The sequence below is a fragment of the Clarias gariepinus genome, chromosome 5 (genome assembly GCF_024256425.1).
Source record: "Clarias gariepinus isolate MV-2021 ecotype Netherlands chromosome 5, CGAR_prim_01v2, whole genome shotgun sequence".
Taxonomy (NCBI): Eukaryota; Metazoa; Chordata; class Actinopteri; order Siluriformes; family Clariidae; genus Clarias; species Clarias gariepinus.
Genome location: NC_071104.1, coordinates 41,195,001 through 41,220,000, shown reverse-complemented (window position 1 = coordinate 41,220,000; position 25,000 = coordinate 41,195,001). Strand labels below are relative to the sequence as shown.

At 46.6% G+C, this 25,000-nt stretch overlaps 2 protein-coding genes across 3 annotated transcripts in view; one reads left to right on the top strand and one right to left on the bottom strand.

Annotated features, from left to right (window-relative positions):
- The window catches only part of itgav (integrin, alpha V), a 27,178-nt gene extending 3,970 nt beyond the window's left edge, over window positions 1-23,208 (top strand). The window contains exons 4-30 of the mRNA XM_053495880.1: window positions 1-75; window positions 2,020-2,081; window positions 2,943-2,988; window positions 3,271-3,393; window positions 3,744-3,788; window positions 3,906-3,949; window positions 4,039-4,095; window positions 4,428-4,480; window positions 4,904-5,109; window positions 5,228-5,419; window positions 5,530-5,575; window positions 5,854-5,967; window positions 10,114-10,169; window positions 10,496-10,650; window positions 11,416-11,553; window positions 12,749-12,816; window positions 15,445-15,592; window positions 15,797-15,886; window positions 16,054-16,133; window positions 16,489-16,569; window positions 16,678-16,783; window positions 18,878-19,036; window positions 19,140-19,265; window positions 19,844-19,957; window positions 20,638-20,745; window positions 21,043-21,165; window positions 21,432-23,208. The exon at window positions 1-75 is cut by the window's left edge and continues 40 nt beyond it. Of these exons, the coding sequence (XP_053351855.1) occupies window positions 1-75; window positions 2,020-2,081; window positions 2,943-2,988; window positions 3,271-3,393; window positions 3,744-3,788; window positions 3,906-3,949; window positions 4,039-4,095; window positions 4,428-4,480; window positions 4,904-5,109; window positions 5,228-5,419; window positions 5,530-5,575; window positions 5,854-5,967; window positions 10,114-10,169; window positions 10,496-10,650; window positions 11,416-11,553; window positions 12,749-12,816; window positions 15,445-15,592; window positions 15,797-15,886; window positions 16,054-16,133; window positions 16,489-16,569; window positions 16,678-16,783; window positions 18,878-19,036; window positions 19,140-19,265; window positions 19,844-19,957; window positions 20,638-20,745; window positions 21,043-21,165; window positions 21,432-21,530 (2,714 nt within the window). The 3' untranslated portion in view covers window positions 21,531-23,208. The remainder of the gene's footprint in view (window positions 76-2,019; window positions 2,082-2,942; window positions 2,989-3,270; window positions 3,394-3,743; window positions 3,789-3,905; window positions 3,950-4,038; window positions 4,096-4,427; window positions 4,481-4,903; window positions 5,110-5,227; window positions 5,420-5,529; window positions 5,576-5,853; window positions 5,968-10,113; window positions 10,170-10,495; window positions 10,651-11,415; window positions 11,554-12,748; window positions 12,817-15,444; window positions 15,593-15,796; window positions 15,887-16,053; window positions 16,134-16,488; window positions 16,570-16,677; window positions 16,784-18,877; window positions 19,037-19,139; window positions 19,266-19,843; window positions 19,958-20,637; window positions 20,746-21,042; window positions 21,166-21,431) is intronic.
- Window positions 23,209-23,658: 450 nt separating this feature from the next.
- Window positions 23,659-25,000, bottom strand: part of si:dkey-69o16.5 (Alpha-aspartyl dipeptidase-like) — a 5,575-nt gene continuing 4,233 nt past the window's right edge. For both annotated transcript variants that reach the window (XM_053495882.1, XM_053495884.1), the window contains exons 6-9: window positions 24,495-24,668; window positions 24,363-24,422; window positions 24,176-24,258; window positions 23,659-23,845 (exon numbers count right to left, since the gene is read on the bottom strand). In XM_053495882.1, the coding sequence (XP_053351857.1) occupies window positions 23,779-23,845; window positions 24,176-24,258; window positions 24,363-24,422; window positions 24,495-24,668 (384 nt within the window). In that variant the 3' untranslated portion in view covers window positions 23,659-23,778. The remainder of the gene's footprint in view (window positions 23,846-24,175; window positions 24,259-24,362; window positions 24,423-24,494; window positions 24,669-25,000) is intronic.

Genomic DNA, 25,000 nt, shown 5'->3' with positions numbered 1-25,000 from the left:
AGGAACGTGAACCTGTCGGGACGTGTTACCTGAAGAAAGGCTCCACTGTGGTGGAATATTCTCCCTGTCGCTCTGGTAACACACACTACACACACACACACACTACACACACACACTACACACACTACACACTAAACACACACTATACACACTATACACACACACACACACACACACACTACACACACTACACACACACACACACTACACACACACTACACACACACACTACACACTCTACACACACACTACACACACACACACACTATACACACACACTACACACACACAACACACACTACACACTCTACACACACTACACACACACACACACACATATACACACACACTACACACACTACACACACACACTACACACACACACACACACTACACACACTACACACACACACTACACACACACACACACACTACACACACACACACACTACACACACACACACACTACACACACACACACACACTACACACACACACGCTACACACACACACTACACACACTACACACACACACACACACTATACACACACACTACACACACTATACACACACACTACACACTATACACACACTACACACACACACTATACACACACACACATACTATACACACACACACTACACACACACACACACTACACACACACTACACACTACACACACACACACTATACACACACACACACACACTATACACACACACACACACACACTACACACACACACACACTACACACACACACTACACACACACACTACACACACACACACACACTACACACACACACACACACACACTACACACACACACACACACACACACACTACACCACGCTACACACACACTACACATACACTACACACACACCACACACACTATACACCACACCACACACACACTACACACACACTACACACACGCTACACACACTACACACACGCTACACACACGCTTCACACACGCTACACACACGCTTCACACACGCTACACACACGCTTCACACACGCTACACACACGCTTCACACACGCTACACACACGCTTCACACACGCTACACACACGCTACACACACGCTACACACACGCTACACACACGCTACACACACGCTACACACACGCTACACACACGCTACACACACGCTACACACACTACACACACACGCTACACACACTACACACACACGCTACACACACTACACACACACGCTACACACACTACACACACACGCTACACACACTACACACACACACACACTACACACTACATACACACACACTACACATTATACACTACACACCCACACTACACACACACTACACACCCACACTACACACACACAACACACACACACAACACACACACCACACAATACACGTACACACTACACACACTAACTACAGACACACATTACACACACTACACACACACACACACTACACACTACATACACACACACTACACATTATACACTACACACCCACACTACACACACACTACACACCCACACTACACACACACTACACACCCACACTACACACACACAACACACACACACAACACACACACCACACAATACACGTACACACTAACTACAGACACACACTACACACACTACACACACACACACACACACACACACACACACACACACACACACATTACACACTACACACACACTACACACTACATACACTACAGACATTACACACTACACGCTACACACACACTACACACTTCACTTACTTCAGACACATTACACACACACACACTACAACCACCACATACACTACAGACACACTACACACACACTCTACACACACACACACACATTACACACTACATACACACACTACACAATACACACACCACACACTACACACACATCACATGCAGTGTCTCTGTCTGACTGAATTCCTCATACTGTGTCTGTGTCTGTCTGTCTGTCTGTGTGTGTGTGTGTGTGTGTGTGTGTGTGTGTGTGTGTGTGTGTGAGGCAGGTTCAGCCACTCCTGAGGGACAGGGCTTCTGCCAGGCCGGCTTCAGTGCTGATATAGTGAAGGTATAATAAACATCTACATTAATGTGTTTATAACAAACGTCTACAGTTACACCGTCTGTTACAATAATCCAGTTTACATTTAAATTCCTAATCAGGTCATAATGAGACTTACAGCATCTGACCAATTAGGAGCCTCGCTAAGAGGAACAAACAAATAAAGGAGAGAGAGAGAAAAGGAGGAGAAAAAACGAGAGAGAGAGGAAAAGAACAAAAACTCTCTAATCATGAAAATAATAAAGATCACGAGAAAAAATAAACAAGAATGATAAATAAAATCAGTAGAAAAAATTATCCAAAAGGGAACCTAAAATTTAAGCCTATTGGAGTATAAGAAAGAAAGAAAGAAAGAAAGAATAAAAACGTGAAAGTAAGGGAGTGAAAAATATAATGAGGTAAAAAGTTATGATAAAAAATAATAATTAAAGAAAAGGAGGTGTGAGAAAATAAACAGAGCTGAACAAAGAATTAAAAACAGATATGCTGAAAATGAATGTATGAAGAAAAGATACAAATAAAAGGACAGAAAAAACTGTGACGAGATAAAAGGAATAAGTGAAACAACAAAAACATGAAAACGCAGGGACTAGTTTTCTGTCCTCGCTGCGTCTCTTTTTTCAGTGTAAATCAGACGATCTCAAAGGGAGAGAGATTGGCGTTGCCATGGTGATGAGCTCGTCCGTTTCCTGTAAATCTTATTTTCACCTCACAGTAATGAGACTTGTGTTTCCACCTCAGACGTTTCTCCTCCATGGGTCCTGATTGGTCAGAAGAAAGTAGATTGTGTGTGTGTCTGTGTCTGTGTGTCTGTGTGTGTGTGTTTTGTCCTGAACACATCCCCTCCTCTTCTTCTTTCCCTGTTAGAATAAACGAGTGGTGCTTGGAGGTCCAGGGAGTTTTTACTGGCAGGGTGAGTGACTCCAGTCTCACTGTGTTACTGTGTGTGTGTGTGTCTGTGAGTGTGTGTGTGTGTCTGTGAGTGTGTGTGTGTGTCTGTGAGTGTGTGTGTGTGTCTGAGAGTGCGCGCGCGTGTGAGAGTGCGCGCGCGCGTGAGAGTGCGCGCGCGCGTGAGAGTGCGCGCGCGCGTGTGTGAGAGTGCGCGCGCGCGTGTGTGAGAGTGCGCGCGCGCGTGTGTGAGAGTGCGCGCGTGAGTGCGTGTGCGTGTAATGTTGGAGGTGTACTCTCTCCTCAGGTCAGTTGATCTCAGATGATATCTCCGAGGTCCTCAGTCACCTCAGTAAAGAATTAACCACCAAGTACAGTAAACAGATGCTCACAGGCTCAGCCAGCGCACAGTACGACGACAGCTACCTCGGTAACACACACACACACACACACACACATACACACTCACACTCACACATACACACACACACACTCACACACACTCACTCACACACAAACAGAAAGGAGAGAAAGAAAGAAATAGATCAACTCCACTTACAGTGCAATTAAAGAGAAAAGAATAAAGAATTAATTTGTTGTTAATTACTTTATATTTATGTTTAAAAAAATAAATAGAGGAATTAATAAAAAATATATATTAAAAAGAAAAGAAAAAACATTAAGGCAAGAGAGAAAGAAATAAAAGAAATGTGTAAAATCAGGAATTATACTTGTAACCTGTGTGTGTGTGTGTGTGTGTGTGTGTGTGTGTGTGTGTAGGTTACTCTGTGGCAATAGGAGATTTTAATGAGGACGGTGTGGACGGTAAGGACGTCACTGTGCTTCAATTTGTAGATATTTATAATTTAGATCAAATTATATTTTTTTGTTTTGCTGTTTGTGTTTTTGTTTATGTTTACTCTCACTGCGTGTGTTCTGTAGATTACGCCACCGGTGTTCCGAGAGGAGAGAAGGCTCTGGGCTACGTGAGTGCACTGTTTACTAATGACCTCACATCCTCCCTCAGTCCTTATATGGACATCCTGTTGACGCCCCATTACTTCCTGTCCCACAGGTGAACGTCTTTAACGGGAAGACCATGGCCTCGGCAGTGAACTTCACCGGCCTGCAGGTGAGGAACAGACAGACAGGTGTCGGGGGGGGGGTGAAGGGCGGAGTCAGGAGTGTGGGAGTGTACACCACAGGTACGGGGGATGGGTTAAACAGAAATCAGACAGACAGACAGGCAGACAGACAGATAGAGTGACAGACAGATAGAGTGACAGACAGGTGGACAGGCAGACAGGTGATGGCAGGCAAGGTAAGACAGACAAGTGACAGGTGGAGTGACAGGCAGTCAGTTCAGTATATACTGATAAACACAGGGGTGTGAGTGTATGTGTGTGTGTGTGTCTGTGTGTGTGTGTGACTAAATCTGTAGTGATAACAGACTTGATGTTACAGATGGCGGCGTATTTTGGAAACGCAGTCGCTGCAACAGACATCAACAATGACGGGTCAGACTCCTCCCCCTCCCCTCTTCCTCTTCCTGTCTTTCTTTCTCCTCCTCCTCCTCCACTTCACCCCCTCTTCCTCCTCTTCCTCTCTTTTTCCTCCTTCTCCATCACTTCATCCTCCCCCTCTTCCCTCTTTCTCCACCTCCTCTTCCTTTCTTTCACCTCCTCCCCCCTTCCCTCTTCCTCCTCCTCCCCTTCCTCTCTTTCTCCACCTCCTCTTCCTCCTCCTCCTCCTCTCTTTCTCCTCCTCTTCCTCCTCCTCCTCCTCCTCTCTTTCTCCTCCTCTTCCTCTCTTTCTCCTCCTCCTCTTCCTCCTCCTCTTTTAATTGTGTCTTTTATTACTTATTATTTTCTAATATACCTTCTTGGTTAACAAGCAGTAGTAACAGAGATGTGTGTGTGTGTGTGTGTGTGTGTGTACAGGAAGGTGGACCTGTTTGTGGGAGCTCCTCTGTTTATGGAGCGTGGCTCAGACGGGAAGCTGCGTGAGGTGGGTCAGGTGTACGTCTACCTGTCGAGCGGCGGCTTCTCCTTCCAGCCTCCTCTCAAACTCACCGGCTCTGAGATCTACTCTCGCTTCGGCAGCTCCATCACCAGCCTGGGGGACCTGGACGGGGACGGCTTCAACGGTGACACACACACACACGCACACACACACACACACAGGGGGGATCTGTAATGGCTGATTAAATCTCAGTGTGTTGATGAGTGTGTGTGTGTGTGTGTGTCTCTGTGTCTCCGGTCCAGACGTGGCGGTGTCTGCTCCATACGGTGGTTCCTCTCGACAGGGCCTGGTGTACGTGTATAACGGGGGAGTGGGCGGGGTCGACCCTCAGCCCTCTCAGGTCTTGGAGGGAAAGTGGGCGTCGACCTCACCGCCTCCCAGCTTCGGTTACGCCATGCACGGTGCCATGGACATCGACCAGAACGGCTACCCGGGTAACACACACACACAAGCGCACACACACCTGATGTATGTCAATTAATTTATTCATTTCTGTGTAATATGTGCTGTTATTGTGTGTGTGTGTGTGTGTGTCTGTATACAGATCTGGTGGTGGGTGTGTTTGGAGCTGACAAAGCCATTCTTTACAGGTATTAAACAGTGTTTAACACACACACAACACACACATGTTTTTCATTAACCCTCAGTGTGTCCTTTAACTTTACAGCCTATTAGTGAAGTTTGCTGTAGAAGTTATTGCTCATGTTAAAAAGAACACACCCTCACACACACACACACACACCCTCTCTCACACACACACACACACACAAAGGCATATAGAAAGAAGCTAGGTGAGATTCTGTCACACTAGGAAGCAATGTATATATGTATCTGTGTGTGTGTGTGTGTGTGTGTGTGTGTGTCTCAGGGCTCGGCCGGTGATCAGTGTAAACTCCACCCTGGATGTAACTCCACAGATCCTCAGTCTGGAGAATAAAACCTGCCCCCTTCCTGGAACCGCGCCCGTCTCCATGGTGTCCTGGTCAGTGTCTCACTCACTCACTATTTAATTCAGTTTTATTTGTTGGTAAAACCAGTTACAGTTAGAACACAATGACAGGAAACAACGTTCCTTCAGGACCGAGGTGCTACATACAACATTCTACATCTAAACATAAAATTACAACATACATTAACAGAATAACTAAACTAGCTAACTGAGAGGCCTCGTTACCTGGTTAGTGGAGACAAGACAGAGAGACCTAACATAACTTACAACATAACTTACAACATAACTTACAACATAACTTACAACATAACTTACAACATAAATTACAACATAAATTACAACATAAATTAACAGACACTAACTAAGGAAGAATATCTACAGGGTTTTTTACAGACAACATAAAGTGCAAATGTGCAAACAAGAGCAACAAAGAGACATTTGGTTTTTCTGAAACCGGACAATTACATCATACGGTTTCAAAGCCTCAATTTTTTAAAGTGCATCCACACTCCCTCACTGCTCCCTCCCTCACTACTCCCTCACTCACTCCCTCACTGCTCCCTCCCTCACTACTCCCTTACTCACTCCCTCACTGCTCACTCCCTCACTACTCACTCCCTCACTACTCACTCACTCACTCCCTCACTCACTCCCTCACTCACTCCCTCACTCACTCACTCACTGCTCCCTCCCTCACTACTCCCTCACTCACTCCCTCACTGCTCCCTCCCTCACTACTCCCTCACTCACTCCCTCACTGCTCCCTCCCTCACTACTCCCTCACTCACTCCCTCACTGCTCCCTCCCTCACTACTCACTCCCTCACTCACTCCCTCACTACTCCCTCACTCACTCCCTCACTGCTCCCTCCCTCACTACTCCCTCACTCACTCCCTCACTGCTCCCTCCCTCACTACTCCCTCACTCACTCCCTCACTGCTCACTCCCTCACTACTCACTCCCTCACTACTCACTCCCTCACTCACTCCCTCACTCACTCACTCCCTCACTACTCACTCCCTCACTCACTCCCTCACTCACTCACTCACTGCTCCCTCCCTCACTACTCCCTCACTCACTCCCTCACTGCTCCCTCCCTCACTACTCCCTCACTCACTCCCTCACTGCTCCCTCCCTCACTACTCCCTCACTCACTCCCTCACTGCTCCCTCCCTCACTACTCACTCCCTCACTCACTCCCTCACTACTCCCTCACTCACTCCCTCACTGCTCCCTCCCTCACTACTCCCTCACTCACTCCCTCACTGCTCCCTCCCTCACTACTCACTCCCTCACTCACTCCCTCACTGCTCCCTCACTCACTACTCCCTCACTCACTACTCCCTCACTCACTCCCTCACTGCTCCCTCCCTCACTGCTCTCTCCCTCACTACTCACTCCCTCACTTACTCCCTCACTCACTCCCTCACTCACTCACTCACTCCCTCACTCACTACTCCCTCACTCACTCCCTCACTGCTCCCTCCCTCACTACTCCCTCACTCACTCCCTCACTGCTCACTCCCTCACTGCTCCCTCCCTCACTACTCCCTCCCTCACTACTCACTCCCTCACTCACTCTCTCACTCACTCCCTCACTCACTCCCTCACTCACTCCCTCACTCACTGCTCCCTCCCTCACTCACTGCTCCCTCCCTCCCTCACTGCTCCCTCACTACTCCCTCACTCACTCCCTCACTGCTCCCTCCCTCACTACTCCCTCACTCACTACTCCCTCACTCACTCCCTCACTGCTCCCTCTCTCACTACTCACTCCCTCCCTCACTCCCTCACTGCTCCCTCCCTCACTACTCACTCCCTCCCTCACTACTCACTCCCTCCCTCACTCCCTCACTCACTGCTCCCTCCCTCACTCACTCACTGCTCCCTCCCTCCCTCACTGCTCCCTTCCTCACTCCCTCACTGCTCCCTCCCTCACTCACTCCCTCACTGCTCCCTCCCTCACTGCTCCCTCCCTCACTCACTGCTCCCTCCCTCACTCCCTCACTGCTCCCTCACTCTCTCACTGCTCACTCACTCACTCACTCACTCACTCACTCCCTCCCTCACTCACTACTCACTCCCTCACTCACTCCCTCCCTCACTCACTCCCTCACTCACTCCCTCACTCACTGCTCCCTCACTCACTCACTGCTTCCTCCCTTCCTCACTGCTCCCTTCCTCACTACTCCCTCACTCACTCCCTCACTGCTCCCTCCCTCCCTCACTGCTCCCTCCCTCCCTCACTGCTCCCTCACTGCTCCCTCCCTCACTCCCTCCCTCACTCACTCCCTCCCTCCCTCACTCCCTCACTCCCTCACCCCCTCCCTCACCCCCTCCCTCACCCCCTCCCTCAGTCCCTCACTGCTCCCTCACTGCTCCCTCACTCACTCCCTCCCTCCCTCACTCCCTCCCTCCCTCACTCACTCACTCACTCCCTCCCTCACTCACTCACTCCCTCCCTCACTCACTCACTCCCTCCCTCCCTCACTCACTCACTCACTCACTGCTCCCTCACTCACTCACCCCCTCCCTCACTCACTCACTCCCTCACTGCTCCCTCCCTCACTCCCTCACTGCTCCCTCCCTCACTCCCTCACTGCTCCCTCCATCACTCACTGCTCCCTCCCTCACTGCTCCCTCACTCACTCCCTCACTACTCCCTCACTCACTGCTCCCTCACTCACTCCCTCACTACTCCCTCACTCACTCCCTCACTGCTCCCTCACTCACTCCCTCACTGCTCCCTCACTCACTCCCTCACTGCTCCCTCCCTCACTCACTGCTCCTTCCCTCACTACTCCCTCACTCACTCCCTCACTGCTCCCTCCCTCACTCACTGCTCCCTCCCTTACTACTCCCTCACTCACTCCCTCACTGCTCCCTCCCTCACTACTCCCTCACTCACTACTCCCTCACTCACTCCCTCACTGCTCCCTCTCTCACTACTCACTCCCTCCCTCACTCCCTCACTGCTCCCTCCCTCACTACTCACTCCCTCCCTCACTACTCACTCCCTCCCTCACTCACTGCTCCCTCCCTCACTCACTCACTGCTCCCTCCCTCACTCACTCACTGCTCCCTCCCTCACTCCCTCACTGCTCCCTCCCTCACTCCCTCACTGCTCCCTCCCTCACTCCCTCACTGCTCCCTCCCTCACTCACTACTCCCTCACTCACTCACTCACTCCCTCCCTCCCTCACTACTCACTCCCTCACTCACTCCCTCCCTCACTCACTCCCTCACTCACTGCTCCCTCCCTCACTGCTCCCTCACTCACTCACTGCTCCCTCCCTCCCTCACTGCTCCCTTCCTCACTACTCCCTCACTCACTCCCTCACTGCTCCCTCCCTCCCTCACTGCTCCCTCCCTCCCTCACTGCTCCCTCACTGCTCCCTCCCTCACTCCCTCCCTCACTCACTCCCTCCCTCCCTCACTCACTCACTCCCTCACTCACCCCCTCCCTCACTCCCTCACCCCCTCCCTCACTCCCTCACCCCCTCCCTCAGTCCCTCACTGCTCCCTCACTGCTCCCTCACTGCTCCCTCACTCACTGCTCCCTCCCTCACTCCCTCACTGCTCCCTCCATCACTCACTGCTCCCTCACTCACTGCTCCCTCACTCACTCCCTCACTACTCCCTCACTCACTCCCTCACTGCTCCCTCACTCACTCCCTCACTGCTCCCTCACTCACTCCCTCACTGCTCCCTCACTCACTCCCTCACTGCTCCCTCCCTCACTTACTGCTCCCTCCCTCACTACTCCCTCACTTACTACTCCCTCACTCACTCCCTCACTACTCCCTCACTCACTCCCTCACTGCTCCCTCCCTCACTCACTCACTGCTCCCTCCCTCACTCACTGCTCCCTCCCTTACTACTCCCTCACTCACTCCCTCACTGCTCCCTCCCTCACTCACTGCTCCAATAATCACTGCATTTAATTAATACTTTGTGTAAAAAAAATAGCATTCATGTGTATATACAGTATATGTATAAAATTATTTTAAAATATAGTTACAATAATAATGATGATAATAATAATAATAATAATAATAATAATAATAATGTTAAAGATACAGAGCTCCAAGACTCAGACTGTCTGATGGTAAAAGTTTATTATTTAATATTTTGTAGAATATTTATTTAAATGTTTTATGTATGAATTTCTGTTGTTAGTTTCATGGTGAAATACTGCCTGAAGGCCAGCGGAAAAGGAGCACCGTCCACTCTGAGTAAGCACACACACACACACACACACACACACACACACACACACACACACATGTACGTACGTATATATTTTCGTGCGGTTTAAACATTTGCTCTGCAGGAGGGAGAGGATGTAGTAAACTGTGTCATGCTGAGACCGGCTAAATATAATAGCCACCAGACTCTAAACCACACACACACACACACACACACACACACACACACACATTTTATACTTGAAGCTCTTATTATATTGTGCTGGGTGAAGAGCCAAAGTGTAAAGAATAAATGAGATTTGTGAGTGTGTGTGTGTGTGTGTGTGTGTGTGTGTGTGTGTGTGTGTGTGTAGAGTTCCAGGTGGACCTGACTCTGGACCGGCTGAAGCAGAAGGGAGCGATAAAGCGAGTGTTGTTTCTCCACAACCGTCTGTCTCAGTACACCAAGTTCATGAGTGTGACGAACGGAGGAGCGGCGTCCTGTGAGGAGCTGCAGGCTTATCTTATAGTGAGAGACACACACACACACACACACACACACACACACACACACACACTGAAACAGTCTCTCACACACACCCCTGTAGTGGGTTAATCATTAATTAGAAACAGTATGTGTGTGTGTACTTTCATTTTACACTGTTTTTATTACTCTGTCTGTGTGTGTGTGTGTGTGTTGAGTTTTCATTAGTGTTAATAATCCTGAACGAAGAACAGTTTAAAATGGGTGAATTGAGCCTCATACTGTGTATGGCACAGAACACACACACACACACACACACAAATAAACACACATAAACACATTCACTACATCTACATTACATCATTTGGCAGACACTCTTATCCAGAGCGACTTACATTTTTATCTCATCACACATCTGAGCAGTTGAGGGTTAAGGGCCGCGCTCAGGGGCCCAACAGTGGCAACTTGGGGGTTGTGGGGTTTGAACCTGGGATCTTCCCATCCGTAGTGCCATGCCTTACACACACACACACACAAACACATACAAATACACATGCACAAATACACACAAACACACACACGGACAGAAACAAACACACATTACACAAAACTATGTTATTTGGCAGAAAATGAAACAGTACAGACTCAGAGGGAGATTTGACCTGAAAAGGCAATGAGTGAAAGATGAAAACACACACACACACACACACACACACACACATTCCCCATGCCTGAGCTCACTCCTTCTCACTCTCTTTCTTACGATGTGTGTGTGTGTGTGTGTGTGTGTGTGTGTGTGTGTGTGTGTAGGATGAGTCAGAGTTCAGGGATAAGATCACTCCCATCTCTACCTTTATGGAGTTCAGTCTGGATTACGACAGCGCTGCAGATAAAACGGGCCTGAAACCAATCCTGGACCAGTCCAACCCGGCCAACGTCACCAAGCAGGTATATAACCCAGGATAGTGTACACACACACACACACACACACACACACACACACGTTACAGAACAGATGTATTCTTTCTCTGTTTTCTATTTTTATTTCCGTTCCGTTTGTCGCTTTGATTTTAGTTTCTTTCTTCATTCAGTTTCCCAGTGTAGTTAGCTGTTGTTTATCCAGATGTTCTGTATTAACGTTATCATGATGGTGAGCTAATCCTGTGTTAGCTCAGTGTGTACAGAGTGTGTAGTGCTAATCCTGTGTTAGCTCAGTGTGTACAGAGTGTGTAGTGCTAATCCTGTGTTAGCTCAGTGTGTACAGAGTGTGTAGTGCTAATCCTGTGTTAGCTCAGTGTGTACAGAGTGTGTAGTGCTAATCCTGTGTTAGCTCAGTGTGTACAGAGTGTGTAGTGCTAATCCTGTGTTAGCTCAGTGTGTACAGAGTGTGTAGTGCTAATCCTGTGTTAGCTCAGTGTGTACAGAGTGTGTAGTGACTGGTGTTGGCAACTGTTTCTCTGGGGACTTGACAGTTCGATAGTTCATGACTGGAACTTCTTACAAGTCTATTTGGGTCTTCAATAACTACCTGGACTCCATATTAACATCAATTAACATCAGCTATTATAGCTGAACTGCCTCCCACCCTACACACTGTATAAATGCAGATCATTTACTGCTCTGTGTTTCACCCAAATGAGGATGGGTTCCCTGTTGAGTCTGGTTCCTCTCAAGGTTTCTTCCTATTACCATCTCAGGGAGTTTTTCCTTGCCACTGTCGCCCTCGGCTTGCTCACCAGGGACAAACTGACCAGTTTGATTCATACAAATTCACATTTCATACAAACCTAAATAATTCTTTTGACTATGTAAAGCTGCTTTGCGGCAATAAAAATTGCTAAAAGCGCTATACAAATAAAATTGAATTGAATTGAATAGTGCTAATCCTGTGTTAGCTCAGTGTGTACAGAGTGTGTAGTGCTAATCCTGTGTTAGCTCAGTGTGTACAGAGTGTGTAGTGCTAATCCTGTGTTTGTGCTCATGGTGTACACTGTATAATTATTCTACGTGACCGTGTACAGTTAATAACTGAATCACACCCTAACGTCCACTCACCCGTCTCATATATATATATATATACAGACCAAAACAAGGGGATTATAAGAATTGTGTGTGTGTGTGTGTGTGTGTGCGCGCTCTGCAGGCCCATATACTGTTGGACTGTGGTGATGATAATATTTGTAAACCAGACCTGAAACTGGATGTGGTCAGGTGAGTCTAAACACACAAACACACTCATCGCATGTTGTTGAGTCCCAAATTGTCATGTCATGTCCCAGTCTGATCAGTTCTACCTCGCTGAATCAAGTTTCCACCTCTTTAAATCCCTGCCCCGCGGAGTCTCCACCACGTTGAGTCTCTGCCCCATCAGACCCCCACCTTGTTCCCCCCTTATTAGAGCCCCACCCTGTGGAGTCTCTACCTCAAGTTGCTGCCCCATCAAGTCCTACCAAGTCCAAACCCTCCCAAGTCCCTGCTCTTTTCAGTTCCACTTGGTCAAGTCTAAACCCTTCCAAGTCCCTGTTCTGACGAGTTCCACTTGGTCAAGTCTAAACCTACCCAAGTCCCTGTTCTGACGAGTTCCACTTGGTCAAGTCTAAACCCTTCCAAGTCCCTGTTCTGATGAGTTCCACTTGGTCAAGTCTAAACCCTTCCAAGTCCCTGTTCTGATGAGTTCCACTTGGTCAAGTCTAAACCCTTCCAAGTCCCTGTTCTGACGAGTTCCACTTGGTCAAATCTAAACCCTTCCAAGTCCCTGTTCTGACGAGTTCCACTTGGTCAAGTTTAAACCCACCCAAGTCCCTGTTCTGACGAGTTCCACTTGGTCAAGTTTAAACCCACCCAAGTCCCTGTTCTGACGAGTTCCACTTGGTCAAGTCTAAACCCACCCAAGTCCCTGTTCTGACGAGTTCCACTTGGTCAAGTCTAAACCCACCCAAGTCCCTGTTCTGACGAGTTCCACTTGGTCAAGTCTAAACCCTTCCAAGTCCCTGTTCTGATGAGTTCCACTTGGTCAAGTCTAAACCCTCCCAAGTCCCTGTTCTGATGAGTTCCACTTGGTCAAGTCTAAACCCTCCCAAGTCCCTGTTCTGATGAGTTCCACTTGGTCAAGTCTAAATCCTTCCAAGTCCCTGTTCTGACGAGTTCCACTTGGTCAAGTTTAAACCCACCCAAGTCCCTGTTCTGACGAGTTCCACTTGGTCAAGTTTAAACCCACCCAAGTCCCTGTTCTGATGAGTTCCACTTGGTCAAGTCTAAACCCACCCAAGTCCCTGTTCTGACGAGTTCCACTTGGTCAAGTCTAAATCCTTCCAAGTCCCTGTTCTGACGAGTTCCACTTGGTCAAATCTAAACCCTTCCAAGTCCCTGTTCTGACGAGTTCCACTTGGTCAAATCTAAACCCTTCCAAGTCCCTGTTCTGACGAGTTCCACTTGGTCAAGTTTAAACCCACCCAAGTCCCTGTTCTGACGAGTTCCACTTGGTCAAGTTTAAACCCACCCAAGTCCCTGTTCTGACGAGTTCCACTTGGTCAAGTCTAAACCCACCCAAGTCCCTGTTCTGACGAGTTCCACTTGGTCAAGTCTAAACCCACCCAAGTCCCTGTTCTGACGAGTTCCACTTGGTCAAGTCTAAACCCTTCCAAGTCCCTGTTCTGACGAGTTCCACTTGGTCAAGTCTAAACCCTCCCAAGTCCCTGTTCTGATGAGTTCCACTTGGTCAAGTCTAAATCCTTCCAAGTCCCTGTTCTGATGAGTTCCACTTGATCAAGTTTAAACCCACCCAAGTCCCTGTTCTGACGAGTTCCACTTGGTCAAGTTTAAACCCACCCAAGTCCCTGTTCTGACGAGTTCCACTTGGTCAAGTCTAAACCCACCCAAGTCCCTGTTCTGACGAGTTCCACTTGGTCAAGTCTAAATCCTTCCAAGTCCCTGTTCTGACGAGTTCCACTTGGTCAAATCTAAACCCTTCCAAGTCCCTGTTCTGACGAGTTCCACTTGGTCAAGTCTAAATCCTTCCAAGTCCCTGTTCTGACGAGTTCCACTTGGTCAAGTTTAAACCCACCCAAGTCCCTGTTCTGACGAGTTCCACTTGGTCAAGTCTAAACCCTCCCAAGTCCCTGTTCTGATGAGTTCCACTTGGTCAAGTTTAAACCCACCCAAGTCCCTGTTCTGACGAGTTCCACTTGGTCAAGTCTAAACCCACCCAAGTCCCTGTTCTGACGAGTTCCACTTGGTCAAGTCTAAATCCTTCCAAGTCCCTGTTCTGACGAGTTCCACTTGGTCAAATCTAAACCCTTCCAAGTCCCTGTTCTGACGAGTTCCACTTGGTCAAGTCTAAACCCTCCCAAGTCCCTGTTCTGACGAGTTCCACTTGGTCAAGTCTAAACCCTCCCAAGTCCCTGTTCTGACGAGTTCCACTTGGTCAAGTCTAAACCCTCCCAAGTCCCTGTTCTGACGAGTTCCACTTGGTCAAGTCTAAATCCTTCCAAGTCCCTGTTCTGACGAGTTCCACTTGGTCAAGTTTAAACCCACCCAAGTCCCTGTTCTGACGAGTTCCACTTGGTCAAGTCTAAACCCTTCCAAGTCCCTGTTCTGACGAGTTCCACTTGGTCAAGTCTAAACCCTTCCAAGTCCCTGTTCTGACGAGTTCCACTTGGTCAAGTTTAAACCCTTCCAAGTCCCTGTTCTGTTGAATAACACCTTGCTGAATCCCACCATGTGCAGTCCCAACAGGTTGAGTCCCCAGTCCATCGAGTCCCACCTCGTCCAGCCGCCACTTGATCCCCACTCCTGAACGTTACCTGTATATACCGTACCGTGTCCCTGATTGTGTTCCAGTGAGCAGAAGCAGATCTACATCGGAGACGATAGTCCTCTGACTCTGGAGGTGACGGCAGAGAACCGCGGTGAGGGAGCGTACGAGGCCGAGCTCAGCATCATCATCCCACCTCAGGCTGACTTCATAGGTGTGGTGAGAAACAGTAAGGTGAGACACACACACACACACACACACACACACACACACTTAACCACCCACAAAGGAGGCTTTACGTGATCTGGCGTTAAGCTTAATATCCGTAGTCTAGACATGAAGATGTGGGTTTAAATGCATTCATGCTGACTCTGTGTGTGTGTGTGTGTGTGTGTGTGTGTGTGTGTGTGTGTGTGTGTGTGTGTGTTGTTGTGTTAGACGTTGTCACGGCTCTCCTGTGCGTATAAAAGGGAGAATCAGACTAGAGTGGTGTGTGATCTGGGAAACCCCATGAAAGGAGGAACTAAGGTAAACACACACACACACACACACACACACACACACGAGTACTGCCGACTAAATGAGGTTCAGTCTGTCATAAAAAATTGTAAAATGTGGCTTTTTCTGTTGGGTTTTGTGTGTGTGTGTGTGTGTGTGTGTGTGTGTGTGTGTGTGTGTGTGTGTGTGTGAGACAGATCATGGCTGGTTTACGGTTTAGTGTTCATCAGCTGTCAGAGCAGGACACATCAGTGAAGTTTGACCTACAGATACTGAGGTACACACACACACACACACACACACACACACACACACACGTTTTCCATTTTGTATTCTTTCTTTCTGTCTCAAACACAGATCAGCCAAATAAACTCACCACTGAACTGCTGACTGTTCTGTAAAACACACACACACACACACACACACACATAATTATAGCCCTACATCTTTTCTTTCTGTGTAATGCAACTCAGGGAGGAGCTTGTGGTATGTCCCCCGTCCTCCCCCCTCATAAACACACACACACACACACACCTGGTCAACTTACGCTCCACACCCACACACAGACGTGTTAGAGGTGTGTTAGCGCCCCCTGCTGGTTCATCTTAGTCTCTATGTTGTTGTGTTCTCAGCTCCAATCAGTATAACAGCAGCAGTAACCTGGTTACCGTGGTAACGAAGCTGGCTGTGCTCGCTAAAGTGGAGATCCGAGGGTGAGATGCTGACGCGCTCGTACACGATCACTGTCGTAATTATAATAATAATAATATTACTAATATTAATAACTGTGTGTGTGTGTGTGTGTGTGTGTGTTGCCACAGTGCCTCTGCCCCAGAGCAGGTGTTCCTGCCCATCATTAATTGGCAGCCCAAAGAGAACCCTGTGGTGGAGGACGACATCGGCCCACTAGTGCAGCACATCTACGAGGTGTGTGTGTGTGTATGCGCGTGTGTGTGTGTGGGGAACTGAGAAACCACCTCAGGAACCCATAGACTTTTCAGGAACTCAGGGACTTTTTACAGAATTCAGAAGCTGTTTCAGTTTCCACCGGAACTTGAAACGTGTCCAGGGTGACGGTTTCTACCAGGAACTTCATTCAAGAAATCAAAAACTTAATACATTTTAATAATTAATCAATATTACACTCGAGGTCGTGCTGTTGTACTGTATATCAGCACGGCTGTGATGCGGCCGTACACACGAGGACTCGAGCCTGAGTACTGAAGATGTCACAACCGTGCTGATATTCAGTACAACAGCACGATCTTGAGTGTGATATCGCTTGTATACAACAGTTCCACAAACACACCTGGTGGATATCATGTACCCCTTTTCCACTGCTCTGGTTCCCGTGCCGGTTCCCAATTTTGGAACCAGTGCCGCGCTTTTCCACAGAAAAAAAATTCTCTGCTGGTCTAGTTGCGAGAACCTGTGACGTCACAAGCGGTGGGCGGAGTTATAGGGAGCGGTTTTTAAAAATGACGCAGACTCAAAGTCCGTTAATGTGGAGCGCGGACGAAACAAAAGCGTTTTTGGCATTTTGGACATTCGCCAAGATTCAGCAGAAATTGGAAAGTGCTTTAAGAAAAAAATTCAATTCAATTTTATTTGTATAGCGCTTTTAGCAATTTCCATTGTCACAAAGAAGCTTTACACAGTCAGAAGAATTATTTAAGTTTGTATGAAATGTGTGTGTGTGTGTGTGTGTGAGATGTGTGTGTATGAATCAGAATGGTCAGTTTGTCCCTGGTGAACGAGCCGAGGGCGACAGTGGCAAGGAAAAACTCCCTGAGATGGTAATAGGAAGAAACCTTGAGAGGAACCAGACTCAACAGGGAACCCATCCTCATCTGGGTGAAACAGAAAGCAGTAAATGATCTGCATTTATACAGTGTGTAGGGTGGGAGGCAGTTCAGCTATAATAGCTGATGTTAATTGAGAAAAAAAAAAAGTGTATGAGGAAATAAGAGAAGAACTAATAGTCGCAGGCTTCACACGAACAACCGACCAAATAGTGTATAAGCTAAAAAAACTGAAGAAAGACTTTCAGTGGTTATAACACGTAGAATAAACTGCTTTTGGATACTGAAATACATTTTCATACTAGTTTGGAGAATAACCAGTTAACTGACTTCGGCCATGGGCGTTTCTGTTTAGTGGGCGTGGCCTGTGACGTATTATCATGCAGCTCCCGCTGAGCTCCTGTCTAGTGTAAATGCGGGCCGGTTCTCCTGGCACCAGCACAAGTGTAGTGGAAATGAGGTAATGGTGGAGCTGGTGATCGACAGTTAGCGAGCGAGGAGGTGAGAGTGGTGTTAAACTCTTAGTGTTAGTCTGTAACCAGAAGGTGAGGAGAATAAACCATCGAGGTGACGGAGAGTCCTGAGAAACTCACCAGATTTACTGTATATTTACACTTTATAATATCAGCTCCATTGACTTCAGGGTTTTGGGGTTGAATCCCAAATAGTGTTAAATGGAAAGCTAGTGCACTATGTAGGGTGTAAACGCCGAGTGATACATAGAGTTACTCTCCCCAGTGCTGTTACTCTCTACAACCTCCACTCGTGGAATGTCTCTAGTCCAATCAGATTACTCAGAACTAACTGGTGTAGAATTTCTTTTTTGTTATGGACCTGTCTGAATTTTCGGACCAACTTTTGCACAATTGTTTTTTCAGGAAGCTTGGAACAAAAGCAGATATTCTGAGGAATCACTGAGACATGCGTCATGTGAATGATTTAAATGTCTAACGATGTGGACATTTTAGAAACTCTTGACCAGAGAACATGTTTGAGGAACTCCAAAACTTTGATAGAAACATTGAGGCATTTTTAATCGTTAGGAGAGCATAGGAACTTCTCAAGAACTTCTTTTAACCTGGTGAACATCTCTGATGGGTTTAATGTATGTTTCACTGAAAGAACTGTTGTTTTGTTGTCAGAGATGTTTAACTATAAGCTACAGTATGAGAGTAAACACTGTGTGTGTGTGTGTGTGTGTGTGTGTGTGTGTGTGTAGTTGAGGAACAAAGGTCCGAGTGCGTTCTCAAAGGCCATGCTGGACGTGGAGTGGCCGTATCGCTACAACAACGGCTCTCTGCTCTACATCACCAAGTACGAGGTGGATGGAGCCATGAACTGCAGCACCGACATCGAGATCAACCCCCTCAACGTCACGGTACATCACACACACACACACACACACACACAAACACACGCAAACATGCTAATGTGTCTGTGTTGTAATGTGATCATCAGTGGGCGTGGCCTGTTTGTTTCAGAACCCCGTGTACTGGAATAAGAACACGAGCGTTTCGACGGGCGACCGGACCGAGGGCCGTGTACGGAGCCATGTGCACCGGCGAGACCTGCAGGAGCAGAGGGATGAGCACGACATGCTCACACTGGTACGGCCATCACCGATCACATTCACGTCCACTGACCACAGCGTCCACGAACAGACAGTTAGCTCCACATGCTAGGAGATGCTACTCAATTTGACCTCCAGTCTGTCGCTGCTCCTCCAATCAATCCCAAGTTTCAGTTTCTAATAATGTGTCGTCAGCCAGCGTTTAGAAGTTTTATAGAGACTGCTCCTGTTCTCCTTTATCATATCTGAGTTATGGACTTGGTTTAAGAACAGGTTGCATTCCAGCCTCCCTCAGTGAACTTGACATTTTTTCAGAGCCTTTATCTAAAGAGACTCACACTGGGTCATGGACTAAAAGCACCAGCTCTCTGGAGAAGGTAATAAGGCACCGAAACTTGTTTTATTTAAAGCAGAAGATGTTTGAAACCAAGCAGCTTACTGGATCAGTCTAGAAGTCAGAACGGGCTCAGAGGCGCAGACGTGCAGCTGCAGCTTAGGAACATTGACTCGATTTGAGTTGCCACCCATAACGTTTATTTACTCCATGACTTTTGACTTTTTATTTGTTATTTGTGACTGAGATATGAAATGTTTGCGGGTTCTGTTGTTCCTCAGGACTGTGAGAAGGCGCAGTGCTTGAAGATTAAGTGTCAGGTTGGGCGTTTGGAGCGAGGTCAGAGTGCAATCCTCTTCATTTACTCCAGACTGGCCGTGTCCACCTTCCTGCAGGTAAAACAGTAAAAAAAAAAAAACTAAAAACCTCACCAGTCATACAGTATATAGTGAACTAGAGCGGTACAATGTCTGAGGAAAATGTCAGCGGTGCTTGTTGTGGCAAAACATTGGAGTCGTGCTAGCAACATGCAAATCACGCTAGCATCAAGTTAGCAACAGGCTAGCAGCATGCTAATATTGTTAGCAACAGGCTAGCAGCATGCTAATATTGTTAGCATAATGATAGCAGCATGCTAATATTGTTAGCATAATGCTAGCAGCATGTTAATATTGTTAGCATAATGCTAGCAGCATGCTAATATTGTTAGCATCATGCTAACAGAATGCTAACGATGTTGCTAGGGGGCGTGGCTTATGAGCACCATGATAAATGTGTAAGACTGATTGGTTGCCTGAGTTTAATGATCCCTCCCCCGAGTCTCTACGACCGTGGGATCCACAGTCAGGTTCAAAGTTCATATAGAAGTTACTGTTGTATGTTTTTGCCCCCTTACAGAAGTCATAACCCTGTTATAAGCCGCCCGATTTGAGTCCACGACAAACTGGACAGAAGCTTCGCAAGCACCACTAAGGATAAAACCAGCTTTACTGTCACTCACGTCTTATCAGTCTGTGTGTGTGTGTGTGTGTGTGTGTGTGTGTGTGTGTGTGTGTGTGTGTGTGTTCATTCCTAGGCCGATGTTCAGAACCACTCGTACGTGGTGAAGTCTTCAGCTTCGTTCAGCGTGATCGAGATGCCGTACAAAAACCTGGACTTTGAGCTGCCGGTTAACAGCACGACCGTGAGTGTGTGATTACTCACAGGAACTCTCACAGGAACTCTCAGAGGAACATCCCTAGTTTATGAAAATATTATAGAAAAGTTAATCATCTAACTGTTTAATCAGCAAATAGGCCACACCCACTCGTGATCTTAATCACATATTTAAAAACATATATTTGAGTTCCTTTTATGTACCATATATGGTTAATTGTGGGTGTGTCCATTTTAAAATTAACTGCTGCAGCTTAGTTATTAATAGTAAATCATTAGCACATAACGCTGTTGTGTGTGTGTGTGTGTGTGTGTGTGTGTGTAGGCGAGCCTCAGCGTGGTGTGGGTGAACTCTGAGATGACCCAGCCTGCCCCCATCTGGGTGGTGGTGGTAGCGGTGTTAGCCGGCCTGCTGCTCCTCGCGCTGCTCATCTTCATCATGTACAAGGTAAGCAGCTAAAGTTTACTAGAGTGTGTTTGTGGGCGGGGACTGTGTGCTGATTGGTTAGAGTGTGTTTGTGGGCGGGGACTGTGTGCTGATTGGTTAGAGTGTGTTTGTGGGCGGGGCCTGTGGTGGTTACTGTGGTGGTTACTGCGGCTGCCATGTTACATTTAATGTGTGTGCGTGTGTGCGTGTGTGCGTGTGTGCGTGCGTGCGTGCGTGCGTGCGTGCGTGCGTGCGTGCGTGCGTGTGTGTGTGTGTGTGTGTTACAGCTTGGTTTCTTTAAGCGAGTGCGCCCCCCACAGGAGGACGGGACAGAGAAGGAGCAGCTCCAGCCTCAGGAGAACGGAGACAAGAGCACTGAGACCTGATGTGTGTGTGTGTGTGTGTGTGTGTGTGTGTTACTGGCTTATTCCTCCCTGTACTGCACTGACATGTTAAACATTACCACATGCTGATTTTTGTGTGTGTGTGTGTGTGTGTGTGTGTGTGTGTGTGTGTGAGCGGTAAAGCTCCACAGTGTCCACATGAATAACGGAGTAGAGATTTACACAGAATACTAACGCGTACAGGTACGATAAACTTCTGATGATGTAACGATGTGTGTTTTAAATGAACTTTGCGTGATTTTCCTTCAGTACTTTGTGAAAGCAGATGTTGCAGATGTTGCAGATGTTGCAGATGTTACAGATGTTCCTGAGTTGGAATGGAGTGCTGTATTAAATCACTCCTGGGGGGGCGCTGAGGAGAGAAGTGAAGTGACTTACATGGTGTGTGAAAGCGGCGACTCAGGACGACCCGCGGCGTAGCATCTCGTCACTGTTCAGTTTAATCAATAGCTACATGGGAAATTTCTCTAGAATTGTCTTTAGAATTCGCCTTCGCCGTAACTAACCCTTGTCAGATTTCTGTACGAGTCTGTGTCTGTTACCATAGCAACGTGGAGTCTTATAAAATAATTAACGTTTACTAAATTATAACGGTTACACAAATCGGCAAAAAAGATCAAACGATAGCCCGGACATGGGGCATTTCTTAAATGGTTGTCATGGTAGTGTGTGCTAGTTTATACATTAGTGTTGTTCGTTGTTCTGGATTAAATTTTACAAAGTATTAAATGTCAGAAGGACATAAATATTCAAAACTGCTGCGGTGAAAATTAAACAACGCCACTTTATGGATCTGGAGAATTGCATTATGGGATTGACTTTACTGGGACACGCCTGCAATCTGCTGCCCTGAACACGCCCCCTATGTAGGCACCCTACTCCGGAACGGTGTGTGAATATTATATTATTCATTTTTAAATCTGTTACGCAGCTCTCTCTTCCGCACTCCGATGTTTAGTCTTCAGTTTTTAATTGTTTTCCACAAAATCAACGAAATTGTGCAAAATGAAATATTTAAACACTGTGTAAAACCTACAGTTTAATGGTGTACTACTTCCTGTAAGCGTGTAGTCGCAGTGCACTATGGTTTCCTGTTTCCTCCCCGTATTCGACCTGTAGCTATGTTCAACAAATCTTTATACGAAAAATATGTCACAGAATTAAATCTATTTTATTACAGAAACCAGATTTTTCTTACTCTAATGAATTCTTTCTTATTAAATTTAACAACAATGTAAAAGATAATATATCTGTCCACCATCTGTGAGAAGTTTGACCAGCGTTTGTGTCTCCGCCTGATAAATTACAGGTTTATGTTGGTCTTGTTAATGAGCTGTGTTTGTAACTGTTTGTACCTGATGGTCCTGTACGACATGCTGACCTGTAATAACCCCGTCACCTTGGCCGGATGATTTCACCCATATTGGGTCACATTAACGCTCCAAACAGTCTAATCATCTCCGCGTCACAGTATTTAGATTTTCTCTATGAGTCTAAAGTGCGATGTCAGTAACTACAACTCTAATCCTTACTCTTATGCTCTTCACGCTCTACTGAGGATTAGATTTTTGTTTGTTTTTATTTTTTCCTACAAAGTGAGATTTTGATTATTTCTGTAACACTTTCACGAGTCTAAAAGTAAATAAATAATGGAGTCACATTTGTGTGTGTGTCATCAGTCTGTATTTGTCCAGGTTTTAAACTGATAATAAATCAATTTAATTTAAGCAGTTTGTTAACATATAAATTAATTAAGGCATCCCACAGGGTTCTCCTCCAGGCTCGCTGTTGTTCTGTTTCAGTAATGCACAAATATCCAAAAGTTAAACCTGTTTCAGAACTAAAAACTGGAAGCTAACAGAGTTTAGCCAGGAAAATAAAATACAACTGTGCGACATTTCTGCTCTTTGTTATTAATGTTATTTTTATTCCTCCTGAAAAACTGTAATTTGTTCATTAATTCATTTAAAATAGACGTATATTAACGTTTATAGACCTTATATACATGCTCTACAATTTATTTTATCCTCAGCTCACGAACTGTGCAGGATTAAATGTCACACTCGATATTACGTTAAATCTGTTTAACAATACACACCGGGAAATGTCGAAATTTACTAATTTCACAAACTTTATTTCACACATTTATATTTTTACTTTAGTCTTAAATTAGTATTTGTATTCTTACAGCTGGCTGCAGGTTTATAAATCAGTTCTGCTCTTTAATGAGTTAGTGTGTGTCAGTCAGGAGAAAGCTCAGATCACATCCAGGCTGGTGTTCACTCGCCTCCTTCCCCCTGTGGGAAAAACACACTCCGTGTATTACAGCAGGTCATTACAGGGAATTGATATGAGATATGATATATGATATGATATGATATGATATATCTGTATTACACGGTTAATTATAAAGGTAATGTAAATGTCAGTATTAAGGTGTGTTTACAACACGGGCTACAATCATTTAGACTAAATGTGTGTTTGTCTCATCCATCACAGACGGTTCGTTTGACAGACAGACAGACATCCTTTGATCATCTCCTGCTGATCTAATGACTGAATGTGAGAATAAAGTGTGTATGTCGTGTGTGTACAGATTTGTGGTGTGTGTTAGCTGTAGGCGTTACCGCTGGAAGAGTCGGGCGCTGGTGGTGCCGAGTAACGTGGCGGTGTTTCCTTTCACCAGCAGCATGGACCCTTCTCTCAGACCCTGAACACACGTCACACAGGGTTACTCCATCTGTCTGTGTGTGTGTGTGTGTGTGTGTGTGTGTGTGTGTGTGTGTGTGTGAGAGAGAGAGAGAGAATACTCACCAGCACACACGGTGTGTTCAGCTCCTCATGATACTGAGTTATTCTCTGCTCACGTGTTTCCTACACACACACACACACACATTAAATACAGTGCACATACAGTGTTCCCAGAGTAGGCGTGGCTATACTGACCCCCATGTGCCTGCTGTGAGGGTCTGTGTCCAGGTAGTGAGGGTTGATGTTGAACGGGACGAGGCCGATGGCGGAGAAGCTCGGCGGGTAAACGATCGGCATGTCGTTAGTGGTGTTTATACTCACAGTGGCCACGTTAGTACCAGCACTCGAACCCATGTACGGAACTCCATCCTGTAATAAACACACACACACACACACACACACACACACATATATGTGTGTATATAGTACATGTGTATCTATACAGCAAAACACACTGAAAGACTGGAATCGAGTCTCCAGTCAGTCAGGACAAGCGCAGGACCCAGACGAGTCGAATGAATCAATTAGGATGAGCAGAATAAACAACACCTAAATGATACATTTGATCTAATGATTAATTTAAACATTTTATAAATATTTTGAGTACGTCTGATAGAATATCATATGAATTATGAGTCAGATCAATCAGGTCGGATCATCGTATGATTCAAGTCAAATTAATCTGATCCCAAATGAATCAG